Source organism: Macadamia integrifolia, unplaced genomic scaffold, assembly GCF_013358625.1.
Source record: "Macadamia integrifolia cultivar HAES 741 unplaced genomic scaffold, SCU_Mint_v3 scaffold577, whole genome shotgun sequence".
Lineage (NCBI taxonomy): Eukaryota > Viridiplantae > Streptophyta > Magnoliopsida > Proteales > Proteaceae > Macadamia > Macadamia integrifolia.
This window is the reverse complement of record NW_024870491.1, coordinates 206,520-219,518: the sequence shown is the minus strand read 5'-3', so window position 1 is coordinate 219,518 and position 12,999 is coordinate 206,520. Positions and strand designations below refer to the sequence as shown.

Genomic DNA, 12,999 nt, shown 5'->3' with positions numbered 1-12,999 from the left:
TTTTTTTTTTTTTTTCGCATAGAGTGGGATATCTTGTGCCCTTTGAAATGTCTATGATCTTAACCTTTAAGATGTCAAATATATAATATGTATATTTTTTTGTCATTTTTGTTTATTCTTTTTTTTTCCCCGGTGAAAGATAAAGTTTATCATTTCAAATGTATATTCAACAAGTTGCAATGGTGCAATTTAACCATTATACCATAGGTTCATTTAAAATACTTCTATGATGAAGTGTAAAATTACACTTTTTACAAACAATCTCTAAAAGAATTTGGAGATATTTTTACCTAATCGCATGATTAAGGAATCGTACAACCATCAATGGCCATAAATATTTGTCCTCTATTTACGAATGATTAATAATACCCCTATCACTTCTCCCTTATACCTTACGAACACCATCCGAACTCATCATTGGATGAAGGAAAGCTTAGTCCAAAGAATTTGTAATATTCAAATGGAATTGAGTTCTCCGTTCAAGACCCTAGTATACCTAGCACTTCTTGAGTCCATGTTTCTCCTCCCACAACAAATAGTAGAATTGTCATTTTAGGTAGAGGGGGGGAGAAAGATTGACACAAGAATATGCTAACCTACACTATAGGGGTGAACACAGGGCCGGGTTTCTCAAAACCCTAACCCAACCCTAGGTCCCAAAACTCAACCCAACCTACAAGGCTCAGGGTTGGGTCGGGTTGACCCTAGCTAGTTTTCTTAGTGGAATCACATTTCGATAAGTACGATTCAATTCCGATTTCAATTTTAATTCTAATTCCAATTCCAATTCTTCAAACCACTCTGCTACCTTCAAACTCTGAAAAACATTGACCGTAACTGATTCTCCGCCCACTAAATTCCTCAAAGTGCTGACATGTGCTAAGAGTCTAAAGAGAAAGGGTCCCTACTAATGAAATTCTCTTGTCGATTTTTTAAAAGCTTAGGAAAGTTTCTTTGTACTGTTTTAGTTACTTTCTTCATTCATACAACAGAATGCAATGACATTATGGTCTGAGTTAAATCTTGGCCACAATGGAAGTTCATGTGGGCTAAGCCCAATTCAAAATATTAGGCAAGTGGAGTTGTTTCTTGTCAATATATGCAATGTTTCAGTAAAAAAGAAAACTTAACATTTTCCATTATAAATTTCAATAATTCCATTTATTACAATAGAGAACTCAAAAGTAAATGCAAATTCCAATGTTAGAGAAAAACAAGACTCGCTCTTCAAATATGGGTTTTTTCTTTGGCTTTGTACTATTTCTTTTGGCTATATTGTTCTCTATCATATTCTTGTTATACAAAAACTCAATGATAGCGACAAGAAACTTCCTTGGCTAGGAGAGACACCTATATTTTACAAAGCAAAATAATAATCAGGGTTAGACTCAAGGCAGGTTAGGGTCGGACTAAGTTTTTTATGCCTCAACCCAAGTCCAGTCCAACCAGGGATTAAAGTATCGGTATCGATCACCGTATCGGTCGGCCAAAATTAAGATACGTATCAGAGGGTATCGTATCATATCGGAGATACACTAAGATACGCTAAAGATACGTACATAAATGGATAGGAAACACTTTTGCATAAAAAATTTGTTAAAAAAAGCTATTGATAATATGTATTATGCATAAACATTAAATTGAGGGCATCGCACTAAGAATTTAAGGTTTGTAGTTGTCCCATAAATGTAAAATCCTTGTTCACAAACTTGATTTCCACTTTAGTTAGAGAGAAATATGGCTGGGATCAACTTTGGAACAAAAACCCCTCAAAAAATCGTGTTTTTTTCTTGAAAAATTATCCATTTTGACCATTATGTGACAATAGTGCACTATATCAATACATACTGTACTGATACTCACCGATACATACCGAAACGTACATTTCATTACGATTTTATATTTTCCGTAGAGTATTGGTATGTATCATATCGTATCAGTGCATATCGGTATGTATCATATCATATCAGTGTATATCGGTATGTATCGTAGGATATATATCGATACGAGAAAATTTTAAAAATTCCATGTATTGTATCAGTGTGTACTGTATCAATCGGCTAAATTTAAGATACGTATCAGAGGATATCGTATCAGTATCGAAGATACTTTAAACCCTAGGTCCAACCCACACAGGGTTGGGTCGGGTTGAACCAGGTTGACCCTCATAGTCGAGTTAAACATGATTCAGGCTCAGGGTAGGTTCGGATCGTCAAAACTAAACTTATACCCCTAGGACACTACACTCCCAGACAAAAAATATTATCTCTATCCAAACAAATTATTATTTTTTCTTTTATTTTTGTTAAACCATATGATGATTTTACAGAAAGGGACGTCTGTCTGTTTGGCCCTGGCATTAGGATATAAATCCTTTGTTGCTGATTCCTTTTAAGGTCCCATTTGTTTGTTGGTAAAGAGTGAGTGGACCACATGTTGTGGGGCTTGAGGGTTAGAGGCCAGGAAAACTAAAAAGGACAAAAGTGCTACTTTTCCAATCTTTTGGCATGTTTGATTAACCGATTTCATTTTCCAAAACAGATTGACCGATTTCAATACATCCTTCTTAGATTCACATTCAACAGATTCGCATAAAATGGGGTCCACATATCCATAGTTAAAGCATCTATCACACTTATCTTCCTAGCAATCCTATTCTCCGCAACAATACAAGCCCATGTTAACTTAATTGATCTCTGTGGAGATTTATCAATCTAATCCTAACCCATCAAACAGTGGAATGATAGAAATAATTTAGAATAGGGTCAACTAGAAACCAAATTGATCAGATCAAGTCTTGGTAACCCTGGCCTGGCCTGGCCTGGCCTCCAAGAATTGATGGAAATAATTCAGAGACTCTCAAGGAAGATTGATCTCAAGTTTCTGTTGAATACATTAGAAAATAGATGAGGAAACATTAAGAGTTTTATTTGCCGGAGAAATGGGGTTTATTTGTAGGAAAAATTCACATTTCATTCGGCGAATCTCAATTTGACCCAATTTTTTTTTTTGGTTATATTTATATATATTTAATTTTATAAAAGAGGTTAGGTATGCGGTGGTCCCTTATTTTATATGGATAGCACGCCAAAAATGTATTAACATGTATTATCCGTTAGCAAGGATATTGAATATAGTTTATGTGGTTAAATATATCCAAAATTCCTTGTTAGTGGGAGACCTAGAAATCAAATGTATATTAGGGTGGAAACAATAGTGAAATGTGCCGTATTTGCACCCGATGAAAAGATTTGACTGATTAGGCTGCTCGAAGGGTTAATCTGTTTATTTTATGACTCACATTTTAAGAGTATTACCAATATTATTTGCGAGGTTTTTTTATTTTAAAATAGCTAAATTCCAGTGTCTATAGAGGGGTCTTTCGAAGTCCTCCTTGAGAATCATCTAAATCTTTTACATCATTTTTTTCCCGATGAAGTTTAATATCCGACTTGCATCTCAACTATTCATTGTCATTGTTGTTGCATCACTTGCGATGCACCACCATTGTCGCTCATCTGTCAAGGATCTTCGCCTCTTCTCCTCTTCTTCTGTTTTTTTTTTCTTTTTAGGTGAATTCTTCTTCTTTGTTCCACCACCATCAATGCTGAGAATTCTACTTTCTCATCTTCACGATGTATTGAAAGTGAGATGTTCATGAGGATGAGGAGAGAGAGTGTCAGAGAAAGAGTATGAGAGAAAACCCTTTGCTATAATATGTAAAATAAAAATTACATATAAAATATATCACTACTAAATATGATTAATGTAATTAAATAGTTTATATAATCACATTGCATCACTTAGGGTAATGATTACAAACATTTATTTGTATAAAAATTTCACTTCTATTCCCTTTAAATTCTTCTTACAATCAAACAGAATCAAAAAGAGAAAAATAATGTCTCATCCACTTCTTAGAGAAATCAACTCTTCAACAGAAATTTAGTGTTATATTGGCATGAATTACTGCCATCAGTGTGTACATATGCCAGCAATTAAGGCCAATTATCTCCAGCCAAGCACATAAACCATGCTACAAGTGAACCACATTTAGGTCCAGCTAAATGGGTAGCCCAGAAGTAAAGAGAACCAGTTGTCTGTTTATTAGCAAAAGTAAGTCAATCCAACTAATTCATCACAAATTTTGAGCATGAAATTCCCCAGCCAACAAAAAATGATCTCTTTCAAAGGATAAAATATGTCAAAATCTGAGACCAATAAAAATGATCTCTTTCAAAATAATAAAATATGTCAAATCTGAAACTGAGAAAGAAGTACCCAGTAGCTTTCTCTCATTTCTGGAGAAAAATTGAGGTACAAGTACCAAGGAAGAAATATAATTAGGGAGCAACAGCAATTTCACCCTCTTTGCAGCATTTGCTTGAAAAAGACAGTAGCCCATGAAGGAAGAAAATTTTAAGGTCAAATTAAAATCATGGCAAGCTTTTCAGTAGTAAATCACTACAATGTACTGATGCAAGACATTAGCAACAAATAATGGGAAAGTATAGAGAATTCAATATGCTGATTCAAGCAATAGCAATGGAAATATTCATTTCTTTGTTGGGACTAATTGGAGAGTAGGATGACCAATTAAACAGAGAAGATTGACCATCATGTAGAAATCTGTATAACAGTAAAGAAATTATGAACAGGATTCTGCTCTGCTCTAAAGCTGAATCATGTATCATCATGTCATTAAAGTAAATTTGCATAACCAAGACAAACTTCTTTCACTCAATAAAAACAGTGGTTATTCTCTCTATAAGAAGGAAGTTATACATATCAAATCACAGGTAAATTAAAACCAACATTTTCAATTCCAGTGACAATTCATTATCGGTTTCCCAAATCAAGTTTGCTTCTGAGACTAAATCTTACAGAGGCAGCTGAACCTAGAAAGGCTCGGTCTTCCTACCTTTATGAAAACCTGCCTTGAATTTCTTGACATGTTAACAGAAAAAAATAAAGGAGGGTCTCAATAAAGAACAAATTTTAATGAAAAACACACCAGTAATCATTAAATTGATACTGGGGGAAAGAACATCCTCCTCTGTAACAAAGAAAATAATCAAGTATGAGTTAGCTACTATTGAATTTTGGCTAGTGAAATGATTTGGGTCAAGGCAACCATCTTCCAATCCTACTTGTTCTTCACTGTGACTCCTAGCTCGCCAGCAATTATAACAGTGGTGGCCATGTTGAGAAACATTCCATGCTCAACAACACCTGTAAGTCGCAGAATTGAATCGCTAGCAGCATTTAGATCCCCAATTTCTTTCTCCAAATACAATTCCACAATATAATTCCCATTATCAGTCAAGAAGGGCTCATCACTTTCCCCACAAGTTCTAAGCTTTGCAACACAACCATAGTCTTCAAACAACCTCTGTAACTTCTCAGTCGTGAACTTCCAGCAGAAAGGCAAAATCTCAACCGGCATAGTAAGAAGGCTCCCACCCAAATAGGGTACCAGCTTCGACTCATCAACAATGACGATAAACTTCTTGGAAGCGCCCTCAATCATCTTCTCCCTCAGCAAAGACCCACCTCGGCCCTTAACGAGATTGAGGTAAGGATCAACTTCATCGGCACCATCAATGGCAAGATCAATAACCGGATGCGAATCAAGATCCGAAAGAGGAATCCCTAACGACATCGCCTGTTCATGGGTTTTCTTTGAAGTGGGTATTCCAATGATGTTCTTGAGTTTCCCCTCTTGCAGAAGCTCTCCTATTCGCTCCACCGCAAACTTGGCCGTCGACCCAGTTCCCAGCCCTAAAACCATTCCCGATTCCACAAACTCAACGGCCTTCAATGCAGCGATTCTCTTCAATTCTTCCTGCGTCAAGAACACTGGTGGTGGAGGTGGAGAAGGAATCGACGGAGAAGCAGGAGTTGAAGAAGAAGAAGAGGAAGAAGCCATGATAGTTTTACCCACGAAAAACGACAAATTGATGGTCATATCTAAATAGTCTGGGGGAAAAGAATGGAAAAAGAAAGACAAGATTTTGAAAGAAATTTACTATAATGGAAAGAGAAAGCTCACGTCCTTCACCCACACCTACAAAGGCTTCAAAATGAGAATGAAACGCAGAGAAATTATATTGGCAAAGAGAGATAAAAACCCAGAGAAGATCTGAACCACTTTTCTATTCTCTTGTTCTGAGAGCTTTCGTGTGATCATTGGATTAGGATTTAGGGGTTTCCGTGTCTGCTTTGTTCAATGAATATTTAACAAACAGAACACAATAGCCATCAGACTTTCCCTCTTTCTCCGAGAGTTTATCGTTAGAAAGACAGAGAGATGCTGCATCAATCTTAAAAAACGGGCGGAAAAAATCTATTTTAATTGTTAATCCACGACTTAAATTCACTGCTTAAACTAATTTTTCAATAATTTCTCATCTATTTCCGCCCAAGGCTGGGATAAGTTTTGTGGGCTTATTTTGACTCCTGAGTTTGGTCTAAATGGGGTCCAAGTCAACGGTTGGATTATGTTAGACTCAGATAAGTTACTGAGATGGATAAGTAGTTCAACCAAAAAACATAGATGGGTAGTGAGTGCGATCTCGTCCTCGTACAAAAATCATTTTCGGATGTTTGATTCCCAATTGGATTTCACTAAAAATAAAAATCAATTAAAAGATGAGAGAATTAAGTGGAGTCCAAGGATAAATCAAACACCGTACAAGAATCATTCTCGTACGAGAATGGATCAGGTATTCGTAGGAGAATTATTCTGGTACTATATTTGATCTATACTTGGACTTCATTTATTCTCTCTCATCTTTTAGCTGATTTTTATCCAATTCACGTATGTTGATATGTTGACACTTATTAAATCTTTAATCGAATGGTAAACCCATTATCTTATTTTCAAATATTTTGAAAATTTATAAATTAAGAAGAAAAAAAACTGATCCCAATAAAAACAGAAGTTAATTGCTTTGATTCTGTTTTGTAATTTCTTTCTTCTTATGACACATAAGTCATAAGCAATTATTTTTACTTTCTCTCTCATCTTCTTCTTGTACGCTCCTTCATTTAGTTGCTACATGTGCAAGAGTTGAAACTCAAGAACATCATCTTGTGTGGAGGAATTTGAAAAACAACATCATCTTGTGAGGGACGAATTTGAAAACAAGAAAATCTGGGGATGCATTCTTATTTCTTAACATAGTTGAGAGAATGTTGAAGAAGGGAGAGAGAGAAGGGGTGGAAGGCAATGGTGGTAGTATTGGGGTGTTAAGATAATCTCTAGTATTTTAATAGGAATTAGATTAGCAATGGAATCAAAGGACAAAGAGAGGAAAGATGAAAAAAAAAAAAAAAAAAAGAAAGTAAGATAATCTATAGTGTCTCAATAGGAGTGAAATTGCTAACAGAAACAAAAGGAGAATACAGCCAAAGGACAGCAACACAAATTTTTTTTTTTTTTCATCCAAAATAAATCAACGATAAACGATAAATATGTGATATTATTCAATGGATTACCATCTATGTTCACATGTATCTTACATGTGAGGATCCAACACTTGTCCTCTCTCCCCTAAATCTAGCGACCCCTGTCTTTTACAGGATCCAACGGTTACTTGTCCATAAGTTAAAACCGCTGTACGTTTTCAAAAACCACAAGTGGTTTGGTTTTTGAAAATCACGACCAATGCCTAAAACCGTCTCCCCATTTCTCACTCTCAGAACTGAAAGAAGATAGATGAAAGAAGAAAGAAGAAAGAAGAAAGAAGAAAATGAAACTGGAGTAGCCAAAGAGCCATTCAGAACTGGTACTTTCTCTTTCTCTCTCTGGAACGAAAGCTACTGGAGGCGGTGAAACCAGTAGGAGAAGAAAGTGTCAAGCTCACTGAGGGTCACCTTGGGAGACAGGTCAAGAACATGCACATTCCAGATAATCAGCTTTGAAATTTTTTGCATATTGGGACTGACGTGTACATGCATCAGAAAGATACCTAACATTAAATATCCTGAAAGCATTTTTCATACCATTCCAGATAATCAGATGCAAATGCACATATACCTAATTCATTTATTGATATTATACCGTTACCATTTAAGATAAAACACATAGAGGCCAATATCAGCGTTAGATGAACTTGTCAGAATCTCAGGAGATATCTTAATTAGTGACTTCTCAATCATTTTTGAGAAAAGGAAAGAAATTCTGTTAAACTAGTCTTATAGCTCATCTTAAGTAGTAATGAGTTTTCTTTGAGCAATAGCTTTCCCCTTTTGGGGTAGTGCATCTATTAACAACGAGGCTCTGACCACTTGGGGGTTTGGGGAGGGTCATAATATACACAGTTTTACCCCGTTTTATTGAAAAAGGCTGTTTTCTAATTTGAACGCACGACCACTAGATCACAATGGAGCAACTTGAACCCTCCATATTTAAAATTCTTAGTGTTTATCTTTAATTGTCCAATAAAGGGGACCCATTGAATTTAGTGTTCATCTCCTCTTGTCATTATATCTTCCCTCCTTTCTGGCTTTAATCTGTAATAGCATATATGGGGTTTTTCTTATACTTTTCTCTAATATATAAAATGTGGGGATTGGGGAAGGGTTCCCTTTGACCTTAGTATGAGGGTATCTCTCATACGACATCAATGGTTCAAGGAATTATGGTCAGGGTAAGAGAAAGAATACACTAAAAGAACACTTGTGAGGAATGATAGTACCTTAGGGTGGGAAATATTTTTCCCACAAAATATTATTTTAAATTTAGAAAATTTTTGTTACAAAATACTATATGCAACTACTTTTGCATTTACTCTTGTTACACAAACCTGTAAGAACCAAGGACCAAAAAAAAAAAAGGAAAAAAACAGTGAAAGAACCTGCTTCCAAGATAGAAACAAATTTCAAGTTTGATTCAAGGTAGTTTGTTTTCCATCAAGTTCAACTCCTTGTTTGTTGGGGTTTTGGGTTGTTTCACTTGACAAGTTAGTAGAAGAAGTGATCACACTTTGGTGTCTTTTTCATTTCTCAACCACATCAACCCTTTTGTTCCACTAATTTGTTAGGCTAATTCTTTCTAGTTTGATTGGGTTTTGGGGTTTTTTTGTTTCTAACTAAACAGGTTAGAAAAAGACATGGCAGATCCTCTAGGAGGAAATTGGGTAAGGGCCAAGAGGGGTGCTTAGAAAGTCAACTTTTATTTGGTTAGGTAGAATTGATTATAAGTTAAACACTCAACTTCAATTCAAAATCTACAAAGCCATCAACTCTGCTTAATTCCATAGTAGTTTAGAGAATTGATGAAATTGTAAAAGTGGATGTGTCAGTTATCACATCTTGAATAATCCTAGAATTGATTAGAGCATTTGCTGTTTGGCTTCATTCAAATCACCACTGTTTGTGTCTGCTCCTTGTGGATAGTGATGTAATTAGTAGACATTAGAAGAAAACCAGATTAGAAGACGAGAAAGTTCAAAAGAAAATAAATCCATAAGAATTTAGGAAAAGAAAGGAAAAAGGATTGAGAAACATATTTCATTTTCAAGGTGTAATGAAACAGAGAATCCATGGAAGAAGTGACCAAGTTCTTGGCAGAGATCCTTCCAACAATTCAAACCACAGCTGTCCTCCTTTGCCATCCACCAATTTTTCCTTTATTTCTTTTGAAGCAAACAAATATTAATATCTGAAAATGACACACACTTTGTCTCTCAGTTTTCTCTATATATTCACTTTCTTCCCCTCACTTCTCTAAGTAACTCTCTTGATCACCACCTACGCAGCTCTCTCCATTCTTCAGTTTCCCCTGGCTTCTACTTCTCTTATCGAGTGGACACTTGAGCTGTTTCAGTAATGTTTTCCTTTATATGTTTATTCTTTAGTGCTTTGTAATGTTTTAATTGGATTGCTTTGAAGCTCATAAAATTTATTTTAGGGAAAAGGCTGAGCACGCCGCTGGTATACCAGAAGTTAACGACCACTATGTCTTTCTCTCTTCTCCCCCTTTGAAATGACCCTTGCCCCTACTGTATGATGCTCCGTCCCATGCCACTTGTTAACTTATCGCACATGGGCGGTGTGCCTATCCATCTCCCTTTCTTTTCTCTGGATTTTTTGTACTTTGAAACTCGGAATCATTTCATTGCTAGATGCTAACCCAACATTTCCTATTGTGATGTGCAGAATAAGAGATCAATGCTGCTTCAGAGAATCACAATGATATTCTTCTCAAGGTTTGAACTCTGTGAAACTAGCCATCACATATATGATATTTCTATTCATCATCTTAACAATCCAATGAGTGAGGACATTTATCCCATTAAAGATGTTTTCATTTGGATTAGTAATGATCTATACCTCATAATGAAGAGGTCCTGAGTTCACCTCTCCTTGGGACCTATTTATTTACAACCAGTTCCAACATCTAAAGATTCTGAAGTATCCAATTTTTGGTTGAGCATTTAATTGTCTAACTAACTAACTAACTAACTATATATATATATATATTACTTGTGCTTTTGGGCATGTTCCATTCTATCAAGACTAGTACTCTGTTTTTTTTATTTGTCAAGTATTAATATTGAAAATGTACAGGTGATTGAGGAAGAATGCAGTGGAGAAGCAGAAGATGTGAACAGAAACTCAACTGAGAGTGAACAAAGGGTATATACCATTGATGATAGGATTGAGAAAAAGAGATATAAGGTTATCCAAGACCAAAAAGGAGGCTGGAAGATAGCATTTCTCTTATTGGGTAATAACAATCAAAGACCACCTTAGTCAGTATTTTCTCTTTTCATTGGTTCTATGTTTTTGAGTCATTAATAAGTCTCTTTCAATTTTCACGTTGCAGTGAACCAAGGTCTAGCAACTCTTGCTTTCTTCGGCGTGGGGGTGAACTTGGTTTTGTTTTTAACAAGGGTTCTTGGGCAAGATAACGCCGACGCAGCAAATAGTGTTAGCAAGTGGACTGGCACTGTGTATATGTTCTCTTTGGTGGGTGCATTTCTTAGGGATTCATACTGGGGCAGATACTTGACCTGTGAAATCTTTCAGATCATATTAGTAGTGGTAAATAACTTCAAACAGTTTCAATATCTCATATATACATTGTGAGAGTTTTTTATATCTTCCATTTCTAATCAAATTTAATTGTTTTATAGGGTTTGGTGTTGCTATCACTTGCATCTTGGTTATTCCTCATCAAACCAGATGATTGTGGAGATGGAGTATTTCCTTGTACACCTAAGTCTTCAGTTGGTGGTCCCAATCTTCTACTTATCAATTTACCTAATTGCTTTAGGATATGGTGGGCATCAACCTACTGTAGCCACTTTTGGATCTGATCAGCTTGTTGGAGAGGATGCAAAGGCCACATTCTTCTGCTATTTTTATTTTGCATTAAATGTTGGTTCTTTCTTCTCTAACTCCATACTAGTCTATTTTGAGGATACTGGTAAATGGACTACAGGATTCTTTGCTTCCACAGCATCTGCAATTTTAGGCCTTATCATCTATGGGTTAGGGACACCCTGTTACAAGTATTTTAAGCCATGTGGAAACCCATTGCCACGCGTTGCTCAAGTATTTGTGGCAACCTTTAATAAATGGAAGGTGATTACCCCTGAAGATGGAGACAAACTCTACGAGATGGAAGGTTCGGAATCAGCAATTAAAGGGAGTAGGAAGATCATGCAGAGTATTGAGTTCAGTAGTAGGAAATGTTGATGCAGTTAATCAAACTACAATCAACTTTAGGTTGGTTTGGGGTGTTTTTTTAACCCAATCTGAGCTGAAATGGATACAAGGACAAAGCCAACCCAAAACAGCCAAATAAGAGGACTGGTCAAAGGACCATACCCCAACTATCACCTTACCACTACAATAAGTTCATGTGGTTTGCATGCTTAGTGGGTTTTCCTAGCTAATTGACTGATTTTATTCTTTTTTCTTGATTGTCATCAGGTTCTTAGATAAGGCAGCAACTGTGACAGAGAAAGATTTAAGTGGACAGAATAAGGAACCATGGAGGCCTTGCACAGAAACTCAAGTAGAAGAGGAAAAATGTGTATTAAAGATGCTACCCATCTGGGTATGTACCATCATCTACTCTGTTGTCTTCACTCAAATAGCCTCCCTCTTTGTAGAGCAAGGAGCAGTTATGGACACTACGGCTACTGGTGACTTTCACCTTCCAGCTGCAAGTATGTCTGTTTTTGATATGTGTAGTGTCCTCATCTTCACTTGCATCTACTGCCAATCCTCGTTCCTGTCACTGGAAGATTAACAGGAAATCCGAAGGGCCTCACTGGGCTCATCATTGGAATGTTATCAATGGTGGCTGCTGGGGTCAGAGATTGAAAGACTGAAAAGGGTAAGCCCTGGACAAGAGGTTAGCCCCTTGAGTATATTTTGGCAAGTACCACAATACATGCTTGTGGGAGCTTCTGAAGTGTTTATGTATGTGGGTCAGTTAGAGTTCTTTAATGGTGAGGCACCAGATGGTATTAAGAACTTTGGAAGTTCTCTTTGCATGGCTTCAATCTCTTTTGGGAACTATGTTAGTAGCATTCTTGTTAACATGATTATGGTCATTACAACCAAGAACAAGCAGCCTGGTTGGATTCCTGGTGACCTTAACAGTGGTCATATGGACGGATTCTACTTTCTCCTTGCCGGGTTAACTGCCATTGATTTCTTTATTTACTTATACTGTGCCAAATGGTGTAAGTGTTTCAACCCAAAGAAGTGTTGCACTTAGAATAGTCTAGTTCTTAACTCAAAACTTAATTGGAGGTCTATGATTCGTTTCCTCACTTGTTTATCACTTGGTTGAAGAATCAAATAAGACATATCTTTTGGATTTATTTTCTATGAACTGTGTGGTTGAGATCAATCAGTTTCGGCAGTTAATGGAAATTTACTTGGTTTGATGAAGAAATTGTGTTGATAACTGAGAGTGATCAAGATCCATGACTTAAACCAGTGCAGAGCTCCAGAGGCAAAAGCTGAACATTT

At 36.3% G+C, this 12,999-nt stretch overlaps 1 protein-coding gene and 1 pseudogene across 1 annotated transcript; one reads left to right on the top strand and one right to left on the bottom strand.

Moving 5' to 3' along the window:
- Nucleotides 1-4,784: 4,784 nt before the first annotated feature.
- On the bottom strand, nucleotides 4,785-6,323 carry LOC122069309 (probable ribose-5-phosphate isomerase 2). Its single transcript, XM_042633302.1, has one exon. The coding sequence runs from the start codon at nucleotides 5,966-5,968 to the stop codon at nucleotides 5,147-5,149; it is 822 nt and encodes a 273-aa protein (XP_042489236.1). The 5' UTR covers nucleotides 5,969-6,323; the 3' UTR covers nucleotides 4,785-5,146.
- Nucleotides 6,324-10,050: 3,727 nt separating this feature from the next.
- Nucleotides 10,051-12,742, top strand: LOC122069313 (annotated as a pseudogene).
- The last annotated feature ends 257 nt before the right edge of the window (nucleotides 12,743-12,999 follow it).

Bases quoted from the DNA above. Each gene is read 5' to 3' on its own strand.
- LOC122069309 (XM_042633302.1), bottom strand. From the start codon at position 5,968: ATGACCATCAATTTGTCGTTTTTCGTGGGTAAAACTATCATGGCTTCT.